The sequence below is a fragment of the Eucalyptus grandis genome, chromosome 11 (genome assembly GCF_016545825.1).
Source record: "Eucalyptus grandis isolate ANBG69807.140 chromosome 11, ASM1654582v1, whole genome shotgun sequence".
Lineage (NCBI taxonomy): Eukaryota > Viridiplantae > Streptophyta > Magnoliopsida > Myrtales > Myrtaceae > Eucalyptus > Eucalyptus grandis.
In genome coordinates, this window is record NC_052622.1 from 7,603,339 (window position 1) to 7,625,010 (window position 21,672).

At 43.2% G+C, this 21,672-nt stretch overlaps 5 protein-coding genes across 5 annotated transcripts; 4 read left to right on the forward strand and 1 right to left on the reverse strand.

Annotated features, from left to right (window-relative positions):
* Positions 1–1,077: 1,077 nt before the first annotated feature.
* LOC104424663 (cytochrome b561 and DOMON domain-containing protein At2g04850) lies at positions 1,078–2,584 on the reverse strand. The gene has a single exon (XM_039305773.1). It carries the CDS (start codon positions 2,547–2,549, stop codon positions 1,221–1,223), a length of 1,329 nt encoding a protein of 442 aa, XP_039161707.1. The 5' UTR covers positions 2,550–2,584; the 3' UTR covers positions 1,078–1,220.
* Positions 2,585–3,170: 586 nt separating this feature from the next.
* Positions 3,171–5,987, forward strand: LOC104424664 (N-acetyltransferase 9-like protein). The gene is made up of 6 exons (XM_010037147.2): positions 3,171–3,582; positions 3,903–3,974; positions 4,353–4,440; positions 5,122–5,254; positions 5,371–5,409; positions 5,731–5,987. The coding sequence occupies exons 1-6, from the start codon at positions 3,402–3,404 to the stop codon at positions 5,806–5,808; spliced, it is 591 nt and encodes a 196-aa protein (XP_010035449.1). The 5' UTR covers positions 3,171–3,401; the 3' UTR covers positions 5,809–5,987.
* Positions 5,988–9,596: 3,609 nt separating this feature from the next.
* Positions 9,597–12,797, forward strand: LOC104424665 (cytochrome b561 and DOMON domain-containing protein At5g47530). Its single transcript, XM_010037148.3, has 3 exons — positions 9,597–10,325; positions 10,683–10,937; positions 12,195–12,797. Exons 1-3 carry the CDS (start codon positions 9,678–9,680, stop codon positions 12,525–12,527), a joined length of 1,236 nt encoding a protein of 411 aa, XP_010035450.2. The 5' UTR covers positions 9,597–9,677; the 3' UTR covers positions 12,528–12,797.
* Positions 12,798–13,482: 685 nt separating this feature from the next.
* LOC104427119 (exopolygalacturonase) lies at positions 13,483–15,098 on the forward strand. The gene is made up of 4 exons (XM_010040258.2): positions 13,483–13,638; positions 13,841–14,152; positions 14,230–14,745; positions 14,859–15,098. The coding sequence occupies exons 1-4, from the start codon at positions 13,483–13,485 to the stop codon at positions 15,096–15,098; spliced, it is 1,224 nt and encodes a 407-aa protein (XP_010038560.2).
* Positions 15,099–17,119: 2,021 nt separating this feature from the next.
* Positions 17,120–20,471, forward strand: LOC104427120 (exopolygalacturonase). Its single transcript, XM_039305020.1, has 5 exons — positions 17,120–17,248; positions 17,340–17,648; positions 17,808–18,323; positions 18,441–18,671; positions 20,250–20,471. Exons 1-5 carry the CDS (start codon positions 17,120–17,122, stop codon positions 20,469–20,471), a joined length of 1,407 nt encoding a protein of 468 aa, XP_039160954.1.
* Positions 20,472–21,672: the final 1,201 nt, after the last annotated feature.

Genomic DNA, 21,672 nt, shown 5'->3' on the forward strand with positions numbered 1-21,672 from the left:
TTTTCCAGCACAGTGCTCTCTCACTGGTAATCATGTGTTTGGTGGCCTAACATAGAAGAAAGTGTATGGGACAGAGCAGATTTGTAAGTTGTGATGGATCTCTCAGGTCCCCCATTGGCTCAGTAATATTTTCTTCTTAGGGACAATGAGATGATGATGATGATGACTGAATCTTCTCCTGGTCCAACAGATCATACTCTAGCTATGCTCAGGTCCCAATAAGAAGTTTTCTTTATGAAAGACATCTCTGTCCCTCTCTCTAGCGGTCACCCTTTATTGCACCATCTCTTTGAAATTCATCTAATGATGAAGATGACCTAAAGAGAGACCGCCTTGTCTTCGCCGTAATTGATGGCGATTTCCATGTCGAAAGAAGCATCATGATTTTACAAAAGAAGGCACTTCTGAAGGTGGAATGTCCTTTGTACTCTTTTCAGTCTTAAATCTAAATTTGTGGCCAAAATTCCTGGCGTCACAACAGCGGATAATCGATTTTATGTCCTTTTCATTAACGAAAGCTGGTGATACAAAATTTGAGCTAGTAATTATCCACTAACTAGTTGGGAATGTCGTCTTCCTTCCGCAATCTCAAATCCTTGTTACATAAATACTGTCACCTCTCATTGGAGGTTTTGATTCTCTTGAGCAATGTCATTATATCATTAAAGAGAAGGCTAGATCCAAAACGGCGCGCAGCGGAGCATGAGGAACCATATTGCTGATCTCTTGCGATAGGACCTTTTTGGCTGCTGCTGTCGTCGAGTTGCTCTAGAACCTCGATGAAGTGCTTTGAATGTGCAATTCACTTCTCATCAGTGAGAATTCATTAGCTAAAAAATTGTGTTTTGGACTAAAGTACAGAATCCTCCCATTCAGCTGTCATGTTAAGTGTACTCTAATGTGAGTCGACGAGTTTGGTTCTAAAACCGAGTCCTAAAACCGACGAGTTTGGTTCTAAGACCGACTGCGCAAGAGCAAATGCACCAGATCGAAAAGATGGATAAAATCAGTCGCAAAACCACATACGACATCATCGGCTCTCGCATAATTAGGAATGAGGATAACAGAGGAAATGGATTTCTTGACATGAAAGTTTGCATCTGATGAGATTCTTTAATCAGACAATACTTATATTTCTTAATGCGATCGACCGATTTAGGAAAAATGAAAGAAAAAGTTTCACATTACACTCAAGAGTTGCTATCAAACTTTTCTGTGTGTTAATTCAATCTGTAGGTTCCACTCTCTTTCTCAGAACCACCAATCAGTCCCTCTCTCCTCATCTTGTCTTCCTTGGACTTCCTACAGAAAATCACCCAGCTGTTGACCTCTAACGCTATGCAGGCACCAATCAAAGTGGACAGGCAGAGACAATAGCTCAGCTTCTCATAGGACCTGCCTAAGCCCATTGCTTCAAATCCTTGGAAGACATTCACGACTCCTATTACCACACAAGCATACCCAACAAAATGGTGGTACGATTTCCAGTACTTCCTGAACTTGTTCGTGGTCCGAGGCCTGAAAAGAAGCGCCAGCGTCTGGAGCGCGCCGAGGCAAAATGCCGTGAACCCGAGTTTCCGGTGGAGCCCGTAAACCACTCCTGGAGACAATTCCCCGAGCCTAATCCCGATGCCGAACCCGACGGTTCCTAGGAAGAAAGCGGACAGTTGTATCCCGGCATGAGCATAGAACCACGAGGGTCCTAGCGCCTGCACGTGCCTCAGGTACCGGGCGATCACCGCTCCACCAGGGAGAAGGATTCCCCAGGCGATGGCGTTTATGATCCCGTGAGCCGTCTTTAGAGTTCCAATGTTGCCGTGCTGAGAGGCGGCGGATCCCGACAGGACATCGATCGTGGCGATGGACGAGAGATCGTTCTCGGTGGTTGGGTGAATGGTCGGCGAATAGCCTTGAACATATAGTCCGCGGTTCCAAACAAAATGGATCCTGGTCTTGTTCGGAGTCAGCTTTAGTGTGACATAAATTTGTATTTGAGCTCCATTGTGGACCGTGGCCAGTTTCCCGCCGTAGAGCGTGGCCGAAGACGACAAGAGGTGGATGTCGTCGATCGGCTGAGAGAGAAGTGGCGCCTTTTGGAGCTTAACCGTTGGGTCCAGGACGAACGGGAGGAGCACGATCTGGCCCGAGTTCGGGTCCGGGAAGGCGATGAGCGCGCGAGTCCCGGTCATCTCGGCGGAGGTGGGATTGATCCCCCACCCGACCCAACCGGATGGAGAGATGAAGGAACCGAAGAAGGCGAGGTCGAGGGTGGCGTTGCGGGGGTGGAAGGTCCAAGCCAGGGAAGCCTGCTGGGTGGGGAGGGAGGTGCATTTGTGGAATGACTTGGTGGATGTTGTGGTGGTGCAGTGGGCAGAGAAGGCAGGCTCAGGGCAGGAGGACAGGAGGAGGAGGAGGGAGAGGAAGATCAGATGATGAGGGATTGGCATGGTGAATTGTGAATTGTGAATTGTGGAAGAGAAGATGGGGGTGGGATGATGGAGTTGGAAGATGAGCTGAGTGCTCTTGAGTGACAAGCTCTTGGTGGGCATTTTTATGTGGTGGGTTGGTTGGTTCAGCAATTTTTGGGAAGTGAAAGTGATTGCTCATGATAGCAACCCAGTAAGCTCATGAGAGAAATGCCTTTCTCAGTGCTTGGCTTTGAAGGTAAGATAGTCCTTAAAGATGGCAATTCTTATCTCTTTTTTACTTCTACAAATGTTCTTTTCATTTGACATAAGTTCATCATGTTTTGCTTCACTTTGAAGCTAAGCTAAGCTAAATTATTACACGTCTAAAAAGCTCTTTAATTCTTGGCATGAGAATAAGAGATTCGGCATTCTTTGGGTAAGCATCGTACCCTAATAGAATATTGTAATTAATGCGACGATAAGGACTGATTGTCAAAAACCTTCCTACGGAATCTTGAGTAGGCATTATGAAATTCACCATAAATAATTGATAATGATTACTTAGGATAATCATGAGATAAATTCAAATGGTTCTTCCAATCATGGCGTTTTGCAATATGATAATGCTATTTTCATTATATTCGTTTGATCATTTATAATTGCGCAATCTCGAGTGTAAAATGCAATTTAACGAATATCATATCAATCGATCCAAATCTTGACAAATCTATAGATATGAATGTATTTTCATTATCGATACCGTTGATTACCATCTAACGTAATTTCTGCGATGGTGATAAATTACCGTCAGTTTGTCCCAAAAAATAATTAAATCACGTTGATCTTGGTGGTTATTCGATCGGGCTTTCTGCGAGCGACGGCGGGTCAAAAAGGCCCGACCCGTCTCGTTCGAAGACGACATCCGCGGCGGCCGTCGAGTTCGAAGTTCGAACCCCGTAAACCGAAACGAAGGAGAAGAAGAAGGAGAAGGAGATGGGGAAGGAAGCGAGCTTGGAGGGGGAGAGGGTGGCGCTGGTGCCGTACACGGCGGCGCACGTGCCCAAGTACCACGAGTGGATGCAGGACCCGGCCCTCCTCGCCGCCACCGGCTCCGAGCCGCTCTCCCTCGATCAGGAGTTCCAGATGCAGCGTTCTTGGACCCTCGACCCACTCAGTCGGTCCTCTAATCTCTCTCCGTGCGTCGTGCGTGTTGGGTGTGCGTGTTTTGATCTGGGTTTGTACATGTATGTACGTTCGAATCGATTCGCGCTTGCCAGGTTCCCTGAATTGCGCCGGAGGATCTGAAGGGGGCGGTTCTTGCGGCTCGAATTGTTGATTAGGCTTTCAAATTTCGTTTTTTTCTTTTAACCCTTGTTTCTGAGCAGTGAGCTGACTGTCGGGGTTTAGGGTTCTTTCCTGGCTGAGTAGGTGTGGTTGTTTCGGGATTGTGTCGTTGCTTCTGCATAATTGACATTGCTAGCATGGTTCTTGCAGAGCAGACGTTTATCATATTGGACAAGGAAATGGTGGACGGGAAGTATATGCAAGGAGATCCCCATGTGGAAGGTGAGCGTTGCGGCTATCCATTTCTTCATGTATATTTTCTCGTTAGTTAGACAAGGAATTTCCCGAGAAGGGCTGGGAAAATTGGAGCTTTGCGATGCTGTTCTCCAGGGTCAGAAAAAGGAAGGTTCGCCTTACCCATTATTGATCAAATGAAGGGTCTGATGGTCTGCAGTAAAATGGTGCTTGTGTGGACCATGTGTATTTAGTCGGGGATGCTTATTTTTCGCGCCAAAAATATCAACTTTAATGTGATTTCTTGTTCGGTCATGAACGATTTGGACCTTCCAGTTGAAGTAGGATAATACTCTGTTGAATGTAATCAACCGATGCTGCAATTCTATAGTTAAAAGAGTTCTAATCTTATGATGCTTAATCCAGCCATGGTTGGTGATGTGAACATATACATGAATGATTTGGACGATCCCCAGATGGCAGAGATTGAGATAATGATTGCAGAGCCCAAGAGGTACTTGATTTTCTTTTCGAGCATTCCTGATTGATAGGATGAGATTGCTAATTGGTAGCTTAACTTACCTTCTTAGGTGAGGCAACATGTTGAATTGAATGAGTATCCTGAGCAATCAAATTTATTGGCTTAAATATTATTCTAGATGTGATGGTCCTCTCAAAGATTTTCTGAAGCTTTTTCTTTAACAATCAGTTACCTAATTGGTCCAATCCTATTTCTAAAATATCAAAAAAACAAGTGCAGGTTTTCAACATGACAAGATTTTCTTTGAAACATATAAGAAAACTGATGAGTGCCGAAACCAAATGTTGAGCAAATGGCTGGATTTAATTTTAAATGTAATATTTTTATCCCGTTTTTGCAGGGCATTGTGATGAATCATAAACTGCATTGATCACTACTCTTAGCAGTTGCAAACTTTCTTTTGTCTCTTCCATAATATGAATCTACAGGAAGATCATATTTACTACCTTAGTTATTTTGAGATCTCTTTGGTTATCTGTTCCTGTTGGTCCTAGGAGTGCATAACTTTCTATAAGTGACATGAGTTTGTCTATTCAGAACATTAGGGAAATCATCCATACTCAATTAGTTTGGTATAATTAAATTCTCTGTTGACTTTTTATGTTTGAATTGGTATTAGCTGCATTTACTATTGTCTCATATCTTCTAGCTTAGCCGTGGCAAGGGACTTGGAAAGGAATCTGTTCTGATGATGATGGCTTTTGCAATGAAAAACTTTGGGATCCACACTTTTCGTGCAAAAATTGGAGAATCGAACAGAGCATCTCTTCATATGTTCCAGAAATTGGTCTCTCTCTCTTTCTCACTCTCTCCCCTTCTCTCTCTTGGTGCATGTGCATGCTTGTGGGAGTGTGCGACTTTGGCCCACATCATGGTGATAATACCTTGAGATTGTTGTTGCAGGGCTTTGTGGAGTCGTCTTACAGCGAAATCTTCAAGGAGGTTAGAATCTTTCCCCTTCAGCTGGCACAGATCCTGCTGTATAGTTTTCATTTGTTCTGTATGTACCAGTATATGAAAAGTGAAAGTGTTAGTCGTCTGTTTGTTGTGCATACATTTTCTGGATTTGTATTTTATGTTTGAGTGCTGGCACGTGGATTGTCAGTTGGCCGCTGGAAATTTTCACGAAACAGCAGAACTGTCGTCCCAGTTCTATGCTTTTAACTCAATGGCACTCATCGGAATGTTGCTCCATGATATGTTCATTTCTTTATTTTTGCTTATGAATGAAATGGAATTCCCATATTCTGAGCTGTTTTACAGGTGACCTTGGAATTAGATGTTACGAAGGCGAAGCAGGAGGAGCTACAGTGTCTACTTGGTGATGTTAACCACGAATAAGAGTGAACGAATGTGGTCGCCCTTCTTATTTAGCTGTGAGCAGTTATCTTCATTTGGGGGAGTGTTGCTGACGTGCACAATGATTGGCGCTGTAAAGAGTTGAACAGACAAAGTAACAGTTTGTACTACATCGTATTTTTTCTCCCCCATTATGTACATAGCAATTTGCGTGCCCCACAGATCGCTGTTCATCTCTTCATTGACAAGTATAGAGGCAAAGTAGGCGAGTTATGGCAATATCTTTTCGGCTACATCGAGGGTCACTAGGGCATTTTTAGCAGCAAGCAAGATGAGAGTAAAGTCAGAAACGCCCTCATGAAGATGGCCGGATGGTTCACTGCTAACCAGATTCCACTGGGTAGCTGAGTTCGGTATTGAGTATAGGTTCTTACATTGCCTTCAAGTATAAGAAATCCCAACATAAGCTCTAGATGTTGATTGAAAATTAGGGAAGTGCACGCGCAACGAGTTTGGAATGCTGCGGACTTTCTAGGATAGTATTAGCATCAAGTAAGTACAAGCAATACGGAGAAAGGCGGCAGCATGGTGTAGCCTTGTCTAGTTTTGCTCCGTTCTTGAGTAGCTTTTCTCGTGATTATTCCCATTGGAGAATTACCGATGGAATTTCACGTGGTTGAAAGTCATTTGGGTTCTTCTGGATCATCAAGATCGCTTGTACAGTCAGTCACCCATTTCTCGTGCACTTTTCATCTAGATCAATAAGGGCCTGTTTGTTAAAAACGATTTATGTTCCCCGGAACAAAAATTTTTTGTTTTAAAGAGCGAAAAAATAATATAAACGTGTTTGGTAAAATTTTTGTTTTCGGGAATAGATTTAGAACAGAAACAAGAAGTAGAAAAATGTGGCTTAAAAATTTCTAGAACTAATTTTTCTCTCTTTTCTTTTTTCTTGTCTTTCTTTTCTTCTTCTTCTTCTTCTTCTTCCTTGTGCCAGGGCCGGCAACCTCTGACGAGGTCAAGTTCGCCCAGCCATCGGCGAGGCTTAGCCTTGCTAGGCCAGGGTGAGGTTGACCTCGCGCCACTTGAGCCTTGCCTAGATTTGGCGAGGCTTTGCCGAGCTCGCTGGACATTGTCCAGTTGGTTGTCGGTCGCCGCCATGGCTAGCGACCACCAAGGAGGAAGAAGAAAAAAAAAGAAAAAAGAAAAGAAAGAAGAAAGAAAAAAAAAAGGAAAAATATAATAAAAATATTAAAAAATTAAAAGAAACAACAAAATTATACAATTTTACCAAACACATTTCTATTCCGGGAATAAAATTTTTTATAGTTATTAAGTGCGTTTTTATACTCAAAAATTGTTCCCGAGAACAAAAATAAAAAAAAACTATTTCTTATAAAAAAATATTTTCCAGAACAAAATCGTTACTAAACGTGTCACTATTCAAGAACTGTGCTTGAGAGAGGATGAGTCTTTTAAGGTGTATCAGCAATCTGAAAAAAACAAGGGGTTGCAGCTCAGGAGCATCGTGCCGTGAGTAGGATTTGGTTGTGTTTCATCGAGAGCTAGTCTTGCATTTGCGGCGACCACCCCAGGGGGCATGTGAACGAGTTCTTGATCGATGCTTCGGAAGCAAGGAAGCAAGCTGCATCAGGTTTCATCCGCGCAGAGGGGGGAAAGAACGTGCATCCGAAGCATGTGCGTCGTCGTCGGTGTGGACGCGACCGGAAGCATGTCTCGATTCAATGTTCTTGCGCAACTTGTAAACAAAGTTTGGCTTCCTCATTATAATAATCGACTGCAAAGGCTCCATGTTGGTTCAGCTGAAAGCCAATGAAGCAGCGGGGAAGGGACGTGCTTGTCACTAGCTGCTTTATTATATTCGTTTCTAACATCTTGAAATGGGACCTATTTGATTGCTCGGGCGATGATGCCATCTCGGCGTAATACAGAACAAACTGTGGGCCAAAGTTTTAATACAGAATAAACTGTGGGCGAAAGTTTTACTTTTTACGCCTGGTTGGAACTTGGAAGCGAGGAAATTGCTTATTTTAATAGCATCGCTTACTCGAAAATGCCTCTTTCTGATGCAATCCCTTCGAGATAAGGCGTAGTCAAACTCGCCTTCCTTAAATTCCTCCTCCTCTTGTCGATGAAGCTGATTGGTCATCCGGAAAAAAAGAAATAAAAATAGAAAACAGAGGCAGACCAAGAAAAAAAAAAGATAATTATATATACATATATATATTAAGGTTAATACAATGAAAAGTCTTAAACTGATATATTTATGATACATTTATCAAAAACTAATTTTTAACTACAAAAAAATCTAAATTAATTAGCTTGTGAGACTAATTTATCTTTCATTAATTTTCCATTAAATTTTACTATTGAATTGCCGAGTTGGATGATATATGATAGTTTGGGGTTAATTTAATTTAATGAAAATTAACAGAAAGTAAATTTGTCACAAATATACTTATTTGAGATTTTCTGTGGTTAAAAAATCAATTTGAGTTAAATTTGTTCATGTGTACTTATTTGGGGATTTTAGTGGTCTAAAAATTAATAAATTAATCACAATTATATTGATTTGAGGCTTTTTGTGGTTTCAATCCAATATTCTAATGGCTAACAACAAGTACAATTCCACGTGGTCAAGAATGTGGTGCAGCTAAAAAAACGACAAGGCAAGACAGAGCACTTGACGTGGCTGTTGCCTCACGTTCTTGGCCAGGCTGTCGATCTAGCTGTCTATTGCTTATTTTTTACTGCAAATATTTGGAATAACATCAAACCTTATAGTTACGCCTACGGTTTCTCTTTTTTTTTTTTTAATTGGGCAGCGCATGGGAGCCACACGCCATTCTATAAATTTTCCTTTTATTTTGGTGGGACGCATTCAGTTCTAGGTTGTATCTTGAATAATTAACCATCTTTGTTTATTTTTCTAATTTCTTATTTAGACCCCCCACCTCGGATAAAGAGAAAGTTCAAAAGCGAAAGGGACCCCACACCCACATGCCCGACACACGCCACTGATTTTTTTTAATATTTTCGGACGCGGAATCAACCTGACTCCGCACATAGAAAGGAGAACCCGAGGACTCCCTACTAAACTAAATTATCACATATTATTATTAATTATTATTATTATTATTATTCAATCGCCAATTTTTCCCTTTGACCAAATGCAATCTTAAGTCATATATTCACAGAGAAGAAAAAAAGTAATTCTCTATTCTTTTTTATCTGTTTTATAATTTATATCCCACACACTTTCAAATTTTATCTTGATATATAACTTAACACACACGATAGGCTAATAATCAAATAATGTAATTTTTCTTGGCTTATTTTCCCTGAAAATCCTTGATTTTTCTTACGCTTATCTATTGTGAGAATATTCATTTATAGAAAAATAACATTAAAAACCAACATAAGGAATGACAATAAAGTGCTGCAACGGAATGTTCGCTCGTCTTTCCTTTGATTCTTCTCGACGGAGTCAAAATAAACGACGCTTTGGCAGCGGCTGGAAGTATGATTTCCCAAACAAGTTGACATATAAAACCCTAAAGAAATTCAGGAAATTTCTAGAACAAGGAAGGAAGACTTTCTAGGCAAATTCCCACTTCCCGCAACACACCTTACCCAGTACTCACCTTTTATGTATATAAATCTTGATTAATTCTCTGGTGGTGGGAAAAAAGAAAGAAAGAAGAAGAACAATAGAACGATCTTGGCCACTCATCATGAAAGAGACACCACTCTATATAAGGAACCTAGTCTTAGAAGGATCAGTCATTAATATCAAACCCTAACTCGATCACTTCTCCTCCATTTCTTGATCATCTCATCTTGCATTTTTCGTCCACCAAACTTAAAAAATTCTCTTTAGAAAAGGTACTATGCAGAGTGCTTCGATGAGGTCCGTGTTTTTTCTATGGGCCCTCATGGTGTTTTCTCTTTGCGTTTCGCGCTCTCGTGCGCAGACCTGCCGGAACTACACGTTCACCAACAAGAACACCTACGCCTTGTGCGTCGACCTCCCCGTGCTGAGCTCCTTCCTCCACTGGAACTACACGCAATCGACCGGCACGGCCGACGTCGCGTTCCGGCACACGGGCGCCTCGACTTCGAGGTGGATCTCGTGGGCGATAAACCCCAAGGGGCAGAGGATGGTGGGGTGCCAGGCGCTCGTGGCCTACATGACCACGAGTGGGTCGATGTACGCCTACACGTCGAGCGTCGACAGCTACAGCACGGACTTGCCGGAGGGGGCCCTGAGCTTCGGGGTGCCGAGTATATCGGCGACGTATGAGAACGGCGAGATGACGATATTCGCGAGGTTGAAACTCGGGACGAGCATGACGAGCGTGAGCCAGGTGTGGGAAGAGGGTCCGATGAATGGGCCCGGAACCCCCGGCAGGCATTCCATGGGAGGAGCCAATGTGCGATCGACGGGGACGCTCAACTTCTTGTCTACGTCTAGCACGTCGGGTGGCGGATCGCCATCGGGATCATCGGGAATCAGCTCGACGGAGCGGAAAAAGAATGTAAGGTTTCGTTGCGTGAATTAGCTTTGAATCTACCTCTTTGGCAAGGTTGACTTTTTGTTTTACCCTCTTTACGTCTATGATGGCTTCGTATCTTGTTACGCATGCATGTGCAACCATATAATCTATTGAATGAACTAGTCCATCTATACTTAGGTCGTGCAGGCCATTTACAGCAATTATAGGCGGAAAATAATATAAACATATATAATATATATAATTAGCTATACTTGTACATGTACTGAGTGAATGGTGTAAATATTTTTGTTGTCATCGTAGCTACTATACATATAAAGTGGTCGGTCTATTATTCATTTGATTGCTTACTTCTTTTTTTGGTTGGGAAAATTTGTGCAGGTTCATGGGGTTTTGAATGCTGTGAGCTGGGGAGTACTGATGCCAACGGGAGTGCTGTTGGCGAGGTACTTGAAGGTGTTCAAGTCAGCAAATCCAGCTTGGTTTTATCTCCACGTGACGTGCCAGACATCTGCCTATGCCGTTGGCATCGCCGGTTGGGTCACCGGCCTGCGGCTCGGCGACGAGGGCGGAGGCAGCAGCGTGGGCACTCATGGCAACATTGGCATGGCCCTCTTCATCCTCGCAACTCTTCAGGTAAAATTTTACTTTATATTTTGGCAGTCATGACTATCAACTATTCAAAAACTATATCACAATTTGGTGGTCACAAATTTAACCTAGTAGTCAAATTGCAGCCAATGGAATCTTTTTCATGTTCAAATAACTTCTTTTATAGATATGATTTGAATCATGTCTATCTCCTCTAGAAAAAAGAACAATGCTAGGAAATCGCCCATAGTATTGTCCCTCTAAAAAGATTCCCACTTACCCTTAAACGCTTACTTTCCACACTGTTCTGACTCTAGTATAATAATTAGTTAAGTGGAAATGAAAGGATGATAAGAAAATGTAATTACCTGGTTCCGCCCATAATAATATATATCAGTGGCGTAACCATAGGTTTTTAATAAATTTATGAGCATAGAGAAATGATTACATGAAAGTATTTAATTTAGTGTGAGAATAACAATATGTGTTAGACAAAAAAAATTAAATAATAAATAATTATAAATTGTTATTGAACCCATTTCTTAAAAAATTTGTGACTCACAAAAAATAATTATTTTTACAGTAACCTAAAAATTGTTATATTGGCAAAGCTCGTAAATATAATACAAAGTCTTCACAGGAATCTCAGCCGTTTGAAAGCGGCATGGGTGATGTCTCTCCTCAAAAGTCCTTGCTTTCCTTTTCATTTAGGTCGATTTCTAAGTGAGGCATCGTCGCGTGATTAATGGGTCAAAGCATCTGAATTTCGCCTCTTTCGGTTAGTGGGTCGATTTGTGCCGTCTCATTTTAAGTAAAGTCAACTTGCATTACATATTGCAAATTTGCGAAGCGATGCGTCTTGAGCGATCTCGCTCTCGTGATTTTCTACTAACTCATTCACCAATCCTGTATGGCACGTTGCGATTCTTTAGTAATGCTGACTTACCCATTTGCTTAATCGATCATAAGAATCGATACGGCAAAATGGTTGTTCCGTAGCACCATCACGAACAGATCCATTCTCAGAAGAAGAGTTCATAATACTCCCAAAAGAGTCTGTCGAATTGCTCAGTCCCAAAGATCAATCCTGCGAATATTTGTTTATTCTGATCACCGAGATTTACGATTATATTTGGTGAAATTAACTGGATGGAACGTAATAAGGGCAAGGATTATTGACGAAAAGAGTACCAGTTGGAGAACCAAACGTGTCATATATCCTTATTTTGTGGATTCTTCTTCTGACAAAACGAGGGAAAAACTCTTGCAACTAATGAATGTGCTTTGGATTATTTTCTCTAGGTTTTTGCTCTTCTCCTGAGGCCTAAGCCGGACCACAAGTACAGACTCTACTGGAACATATACCACCACTCTTGTGGGTACACTGCGATCGCGCTGAGCATCGTCAACGTGTTCATTGGCTTGGACCTTTTGGACCCGACGAAGGTGTGGAAGCGGACGTACATCATCATCCTTGTAGTCCTAGGCTGCGTCGCCCTGATCATGGAGCCGGTTACGTGGGCCGTCGTGATCAAGAAAAGGAGGAGAGAGAGATCCCAGAAGCACCCGGCCGTCGGCATGAACGGTGCTCATAGCAATGGCTATAACGGCAGATCCCATGAGGACGGTGTTTAGATCCGTTGGTATCGTGTTTGATTAGCATATGTACCGCGTTACGAGCAGCTATTGCGTTCGTACCGAGGACACTCACGTCTTTTATTTTGACCGTTTCTTGTTCTTCTTCCGTTTCGATAGATCCCGTGTTGGTAGGTCGTACATGTCCGATATGGCTATCGTTGATACTTTGTACTTTATTGGGTAGGTATATCATATCATCATGGTTATTCATGACGACGATTTTGTACCTATTAGGCATTGACAGCGCTTTATTTATCATAATGTATCATGTCAATCGATACGCTTTCTCCTACTTTTCTTTTCTTATTTCTTTGTTAGGGTTTTGACTATCGTCCCAATTAGATAAAATAAAGAGGAGGAGGATGAGGAATAAAAGAATAATCTCTGGCATCATCGATTGGGTTTTTCCAGGACAATGAGGTAGGTTAATTCATCTAACATTGAAGGACTATTTCTTTTAATTAGTATGTCTAATCAAGGAGCAAATTGAGGGTGGTTATATCACGTTGGCGCACATGCAATTCTTCTCCACAAATCACCAGCATCTCCCCTTCGAATTTTCTATTATGGACAGACCAAATATAATGAGTTCATTCTTAGAAAAGTGAAGGGTCCATATATGTGCCTGGTTTTATGTCCATTGGCCCAATTAAGGAGCACGATTTTGCTCCAAAGGAAAGCCAAATTACTCCTCCGCGCCGCTCACCAAATTCATGGACGAAAGGGATAATCACCTAAAATTAGGTTAAATGTTTTGCGGTGCTCATCGCCTTCTATCACACTATAAATGAAACCCCTACTGGTGTTCTTGATTCATGAGATCAATTTAGCTATTGAATAGGGCAAAAGCACAAAAAAGGAAAAAAAATCACAAAACAAAAACCGCCAGAAAAACAGAATAAAAAGATAGAAGAAAAGACACAAGAGAAGAGGAGGGAACAGATTCTCAAACATGGGTTCCAAGATGATGGCCAGAGCTGCAATTTTCCTTTATCTGCTCTCCCTAGCGGCTGCCATGAGAACTGGAGGTGTTTCCATGATAGGTCAAGCCGAAATCGACGTGAGAAAATTTGGAGCGAAAGCCGACGGAAGATCCGACGATAGCCAGGTAAATACGAACTTCATCAATCATCTGCTTTGATTGTTTTTGTTAATATATATTTGAGACGGATTGTTTAATTATCAATTCCATCCGGATCGTCTACAAGCACACGTATGAAAACACAAATTGTAATTTCCATATAAACGATTCAAGAGCTGTAATTCTCCTTTTTGTTTTGAAGCCCTAAATAAGAATTTTTTTCTTGTAGATTATTGTGAATGCCTGGAATAAGGCATGCACGTCTCCAAGCCCTAGCACGGTTGTGATATCCAAAGGGAGTTACCTGGCGGGCCCGCTGAAATTCCAAGGGCCATGCAAGGCGGACGTCAACCTGAAGGTCGAAGGGGCCGTCAAAGCACCGGCGGACTTGAACAAGTTCAAGTCGCAAGGCTCCTGGGTCCTGTTCCAGAACATCGAAGGCTTGACCCTTTCCGGCGGCGGGTCGTTTGATGGCCAAGGTGCGGCCGCCTGGAAAGAGAACAACTGCGCTCAGACCGGCAAATGCAATTCCCTCCCCACGGTAATTCTCTCCCGTAATGACTATTTGAGCTTGGTTAGAAGACAATGAGCGCGACATAACCTTTTGATTTTTAACAGAATCTGCAGTTCACCTCGATCAACAACTCGCACGTCCAAGACATCACCTCCCTCAACAGCAAGCTGTTCCACGTGGAGCTCCTGAACTGTAATAACGTGACGCTCCAGCACGTCACCATCGACGCGCCGGAAGACAGCCTTAACACCGACGGGATCCACGTGGGCCGCTCCACGGGGGTCAACATCATTGGTGCCGACATCAGGACTGGCGATGACTGTGTCTCGCTCGGTGACGGAAGCCAGCAGGTGCACATCGAGGGCGTGACGTGCGGGCCTGGCCATGGCATCAGCGTCGGGAGCCTCGGCAAGTACCACGATGAGCAGCCTGTGGTCGGCGTGACCGTGCGCAACTGCACCCTCACCAACACGATGAACGGGATCCGCGTCAAGACGTGGCCTAACTCCCCGAGCGGCGTAGCCAGCGGCATGCACTTCGAGGACATCACGGTGAATAACGTGTCCACGCCTATTCTCATCGATCAAAACTACTGCCCGTATAACAATTGCCAGCAGAAGGTAGTCTGATGTCATCCGCCGTTTCATGAGCTCAAATTGCCATCACAAGTGATCCCATATCGAATGATGTATGAATTATGTCAATCCCATGATTTTTCTTTTCCCATTTTCAGATTCCTTCAAAGGTCAAGATCTCAGATGTGAGCTTTAGGAACATCCGAGGAACGTCTGCAACACCACTTGCTGTGAAGCTTGTGTGCAGCAGAGGAGTCCCTTGCCAGAAAGTGGAGCTTGCTGATATTAACCTGAGGTATAATGGGAGAAACGGGACTGCCACATCGCAGTGCGAGAACGTGAAGCCTACGATCGCCGGGAAATTGTCTCTGCCCATTTGCGCGGGGCCACGAAGTTGATCACTCTTGATATTCATGTGATCGTCGGAGTATTTAGAGGAGTTCGATTGATACGATGCACCCCCTTCATGCTCCAGGGCACGATGAGAGACCGGTGAAATAGAGCTGCAAATAAAAAATACCTCTTTTGGCGTTTTTACTATCTTTAGAAATAAAGCTATGTACTCCTCTACATGCTTTTGCTAGTTATACAATACAGAAGGTGCTTATTGCTTAGTACCAACAAGACATTGTGAAGAGATTTCTGGAGAAATCAATGAGATTTTCAATTTCCTATCACTTTGTAATTTTCTTGCATAGAAGTCATATTCTATTCAGAACATGAACATGTTCATGGGAGTTTATTACGTCAGTTTCGACCTTCAATTGATAAGCTTCAAATTCCAAAAAAGAAAAGGAAAAAAAGGGAAAAGTTTTCATGTAGCTCTAATTGGGTCGCTTTTTGGTTCTATGTGATGAAGAAAATTACTTGAATTAACAAGTACATAACTAAATGACAAAAAAAATTATCTGAATTGAATAAATGGGTTTGGATTTTTTTTTTAATTTTTTTCCTGAGGTCCAACTGTAATGGGAATTTAAGAAATGGTTTTAAAAGTTGATGGCCATTTACATTTGTCTTTTTTTGCCATAGCCAATTGACAGATTATACAACTAAACAGTAGTCATGGGTGCTCATATGTTTGCGTTAAATATGACATTCTAAGAAAAAGAATCACCACAAATTAAGTAAAAAAGGGAGTCTCGGTTACAGAAAGGTCAAATGCCAAAAGCCGATTAGTGTTATGTATATTTAAGGAATTAATTGATGTGAAAATTTATTGATCGATAAAGATATGTAACAGATCATAAGAGCAAATGATTTCCTCAACTCATGAATGGAAATCATTTGTTTCCATTAATTAACCATCTAAAAGTACATAATCAATATAACCAGAAATTTCTACTCTTCTATGTAATTTTTATAATTAATATATGAGATTATAAATTAAAATTAATGACATTGTCTAGGAAAAATGATAATATGATACATGGATTCATGGGGAGGTAATTTTTTTTTTTTTTTGGGTGTAATTTGATGAGAGAGAGAGAGAGAGAGAGAGAGAGAGAGAGAGAGAGAGAGAGAGAGAGATTTCGGTAAAGTGTTTCAGCCAAAATTAAGGTGGAAATAACATTGCTCCTTTTAAAAAAAATAAATAAATTGGAAATAGATTTAAATTTATAGGTAAAATGGGTTTTTGGTATTATCTATCATTTAAAAGCAAAAGTGAAGATGAGAGATTTGTATATCAAATTTTTTTTGTATTTCTCTATCTAGTCACCTAATAAATGCCATCTTGAAAACCTTCTTCAACAAGAGTCGTGGGTTCAATCCAATAGGAGTCAAACTTGGAATCAGAATGCGTTATCGAAGAGTGTTGATTCGGTCGGGGTACTTGAAGCCTTCAAAGAAGAATGGAGAGAAAACAAAAATGATGGATTGCAGTTTGAGGATGAGACCTGATATGAGTTTTTGATAGTAAGCGAGGCATTTGTGTCGCGGTAACTTTGGAAAGCTAGCTCAAAATAACACCGGATGGCAAGGATAGGAAGATGGATCAGCTAGTTCAAGATAACACCGGACGGCAAGGATAGGAAGATGGATCGATTCTCCGCAATTACAACCCCCCCGGTTTCAAGATCAGCCATGATATAGAAAATCCAGGGCCCCTGGACATGGATGTTGATGATAAGGAGGCGACCGTGGATGAGCTAATGATAGGGGGAGCCAGGGACGAGGAGGGAAATTGCGGGGACTTCTTGGCACCCGCTCTATCCCTGGGGGATATTCCTTGAAATTGGCTAAAAGCTGTAGATGGCGTTCCAAGCTTCCCCCCACGGATGAGGTATAAAAGGCCCCCAGCGCCAAAGGGGAAAGATCAACCGAACAGCTTCCTCTTTCTTTCTTCTTGGAAGTTCCGTCAAGCACCGAGAGGAGAGAGAGAGGGAGACCAAGAATCCTCGTAGTAGAAAGGGAAAAGATGGCAATCAAATCCTACATTGGCGCGCTGCTGCTGCTGCTGCTGTCTTTTTCTTCTACCATCAACGCCCAGGTCTTTCAAGTCGAGAATTACAGTGCAAAGGGCGGTGGCATTCCTGACATAACCCAGGTGCGTATATTCTTTAGTGAATTGCTTTACGGCATCCTTTCCTAAATCTTTGCCGCTATCGAGGGCTTGCTTGTTACGAATTCTTTTGAAGTCATTGCTAGGTGCATGGAAAAAGGCGTGCGCATCCACTACTCGTGCTAAAGTGTTTATCGCGGGAGGGACTTTTGCACTGTCGGAGGTGGTTCTAGAAGGCCCCTGCAAGGCTCACGTGGAGTTCGAGATCCGTGGTAGGCTGCAGGCCCCGGCGGACCCAAGCCGTTTCAAGACCGACGGTTGGGTCGTGTTCCAACGCATTGACGGCCTCACCGTGTCGGGCGGCGGGACCTTTGACGGCCAGGGCAAGATAGCCTGGGGGCAGAACGACTGTGACAAGAACACGAACTGCCGTACTCTCCCCACCGTAAGCACCCGTCGGTGTTATTCGTTTCTATGTCGATTTCGAACCGCACGGTCATTAGAATAACGGATACGCTGATGGGGGTATATCCAAACTAAGACAACGCGATTAACTGAGTTTTGAGCACCGGGGGCATTGCTAACACCCATTGAATTTCGACAGAATTTGAGGTTCAACTTCGTCAGCAATGCCATAATCCATAACGTAACGACGCTCGACAGCAAGAATTTCCACGTAAACGTCTTGGGCGCCAAGAACCTGACGTTCAAAAATTTCCACGTGAATGCGCCGGGCGACAGCGTCAACACGGACGGGATCCACATTGGACGGTCGCTCGGGGTCAACATCCTCCACACCAACATCAAGACCGGGGACGACTGTGTCTCCCTTGGTGACGGGAGCCGGCAGATCACTGTCAGGGGGGTGACCTGCGGTCCGGGCCACGGCATCAGCGTTGGCAGCCTCGGGAAGTACGACAATGAAGAGCCCGTGTCAGGTGTCTTTGTCACGAACTGCACCATCACCGGCGCGACCAACGGCGCGAGGATCAAAACGTGGCTCGCATCAAAGATCGGCATAGCCACCGACATGCATTTCCAGGACGTCCAGATGAACGATGTTGCCAACCCTGTGCTCATAGACCAGGGATACTGCCCATTCAACCAGTGCCAAGCACAGGTAGACAGCAATGCTTGTTTTGCTCACAATTCTCAAGTCAGGAAACAAAAACTAATCGCACAATCGATAAACCATATACATGTCGGACCTAATCTGTATGTTATTCGATTTGTTCAGATTCCTTCCCTTGTTAAGATCAGCAACGTCAGCTTCAAGAGAATCAGGGGAACCTCTTCGACCAAGGTCGCAGTGAAGATCGCCTGCAGCAAGCGCATTCCTTGCGAGGGCGTCGAGATCGCGGACATTAACCTTGTGTATAAAGGCCCTGATGGCCCCGCCACGTCGGAGTGTTCCAACGTCAGGCCTTTGATCTCCGGCATGCAAAACCCTCTGGCTTGTGCCGAGATTGTGAGCTAAAGACTTCGCTCTTTCTCAGTGAAGACGAATTGACGCCGAACGTTTCTTTATAAAGGATGTGAAAGGTCGAGCTTTGAAGACTAGGATCCTTGATCGAAACTGTTTGGTTTTTGTACTCTTTTGTGTACCCATGTAATTTACACATTATTAATGATACGAATATGTCTGATTGCATACCACGTTGGATTCCGTCTGAAGAAAATTATCACTCGTACACCCCACTTAGTTATTAATTTATATTTGGTCTGCCAAAAATATAAGAGTAGCCTCCATAAATTTTCACTACTCTAGGCTTAAGTTTTCCCATACACATGTTGTGGAGTTTAAATTTCACGTTACGGTGCATCAAAAGGCTCGGGTAATCTCCTTTACTCAATCAATTCATCATCGTAAAATCCATCTGGGTGTTTTAAAGACTTTTCTCCAAACTCCAACTGACCTCTTCTATGTCTTCCACGATTGATTCTAATTGATTTTTATTTGGTATCGTAATATTTTATTATTTTAGATAGTTATCTAGGACAGCCTATAAATAGGCTCTTGTATCATTAGTATCGGAGGTGTGCAAAAGAATCAAGAATCATTCGGACTGCCCAGAATCGGATCGGACCATATTAGAACCAACAATTCCCAAGGGAGCTGGTTTGGATCTTAGTTCCACTTTATTGGAATCGGTGGGTACTGGCTTAGTTCTCGGTTCTCAATGTGGAACCACCCACTCACCCATTTGGACCGGACTAGTAATATAAAATATATATTTAATTTTTAAGAAAAGTTTAAGATCAAAAAACAATTTAAGAAAAATGAAAACCCAAAAATCCTTAATTTGGAGCTCAACACCCATTCTCATCTTGTCTCCCTCTTACCTCGTTTAAGCCATCTCACTATCTCTTATTCACGGCCTTCACTCTCAAACTCAACATCCATCGATTCATGGCATTGACTATCAACTTTAAATATGAGTTCAATCTTTTTATTGATATTGCAACTAAGAATATGGAAATTCTGTCTTTTTACTTTACTTTAGCTTGCTGGAAAATGTTGCATTAAGTGTGTGAAGTTTGGTGGGACTAGTTTCATGGACCCACCCAAGAACTAGCCCACGCTAGGGTTTCCAGGTGGATCCACGGAACCAACGAGTGGTTGTCGGTTCCAAATTTTCGAAGCCGATCTTTAGTGGGCGGTTCTTGGTTCTAAAATGAGAACCGATCACTTGGATCATGCTCACTCCTAATCAGTGTTAGATGTACAAAAATATATAGAAATTCTCTTTTCTACTTTATTCTAACAGACATGATCTCAGGGTGAATTCGTAATTAAACCCGTTTTTATTGTAATTTTGGGTCATCAATCGTGTCCATGTACTCTATTAAATTAATAAAAATGAATCCCATCACGTTGACTAGTGCGGTAGGCCTAGAAGCATTGATGAAATAGTTTTGCCGTTCTTGATTTTGGGTGCAAATCTCGGGATAATGCGCTGATATCCTCAATAAAATAATTGGGAGGACGTGAATTAAAGTGGGTTTAACGTCCAAATTTCTAATTAGCCACTCATTCCCCACAAAGGTCAAGATCTCAGATGTGAGCTTTAGGGACATCCGAGGAACGTCTGCAACACCACTTGCTGAGAAGCTTGGTTGCGGAAGAGGAGTGCCTTGCCAGAAACTAGAGCTTGCTGATATTAACTTGAGGTATAATGGGAGGAACGGGGCCTCCACGTCGCAGCCCGCGAACATGAAGCCGACGATCACTGGGAAATCGTCCCTGCCCATCTGTGCGGGGTCTTAAAGTTGAAGCCTACGACTGGAGCCGATTGAAATTGACATGTTTTAAGTGAATGTCTGGGATTGATTGAATGGATCCACATCGCAATTTGAATTAGGATTTTTGACACGGCAACCCGAATTGGAGTCCAAATTTGGCCAATGAGGAACGAAGGATAATGGATAACAGCTAGGTAACCGGCTTGAAAAAGAGATCGCACATCGCGATCTTGAAAGGACCGTGATTGCCGGGGCATGCTTGAAGCCACGAGGAGGAAAATCGGTGGAATTTCTTCCACAATTAAAGGATTCACAATTTGAAAGTGCGGCCGGCAAGGGAGCAGGGATGGATTTTTGGCAAGATACTGAGGAATGGAAAGAAAAGAAGATGACTTTTGAAGAGATGAAGTGAGGGGAAAGAGTCAAGATATTTGCGTAAGTTAGTGCGGGAAAATTGTCCAAAAAGTCATAAACTTATTGTACTTTTGCTAATTTAGTCATAAATCTTTTAACTTTGTTAATTCAGTCCTAAACCTTTTCACTTTTGTCGATTCTGTCCATCCGGCCAATTTTGGCCGGAAAATGCTGATATAGACGCGGGTGGTGCCACGTTGGACCGCCGGCGCTAGTGTGGACAATTTTTAATAATAATTTAATATTTTTGAATTTTTATTATTTTTTTCTTCTGTTTCCTTTTTTTTTTGTGGCTTTTTTTCTTTCCTTTTCCGATGGCTGCTACCGGCCACGAGCGGCGGCTAGCCACCGGCCGTCATGAACTCATGCCCGAACCACGTCGCCGTCGCCGCTATCATCGTCTTTGTCTCTCCATCTCTTTTGCTTGGGTCCTCCCGCCTCGCTCTCGTCGTCCCTCCATCTCTTACGCTCGAGTCCTCTCGCCTCGACCCCGACTCGCTCGACTCGCCGCCGGGAATTGACAATGTTAGCGGGGTGGAAGGGCCGTCGTCATCTTCCCGATTGTCCATGCCCCGCTGGCCAGGGGCGAGCGCCGGCCTCGCCAGATCTGGTTTGGGCGAGGTGATGCTTGCTTGGGTGAGGGCGAGCCACCGGCGAGGCTGGCCCTTGCCTAGGCCGGGCAGCCTCACTCGGTGTCGGCTGTCGCTTGGCCGACGCTCGCGAGGCCGCCACGGCTGGGTGAGGGTTGGCCTTGCCCAGACGACCCTTGCCGGGTTGCGCTTGGGTGAGGGCTCCCCTCATCGGGGCTCCTC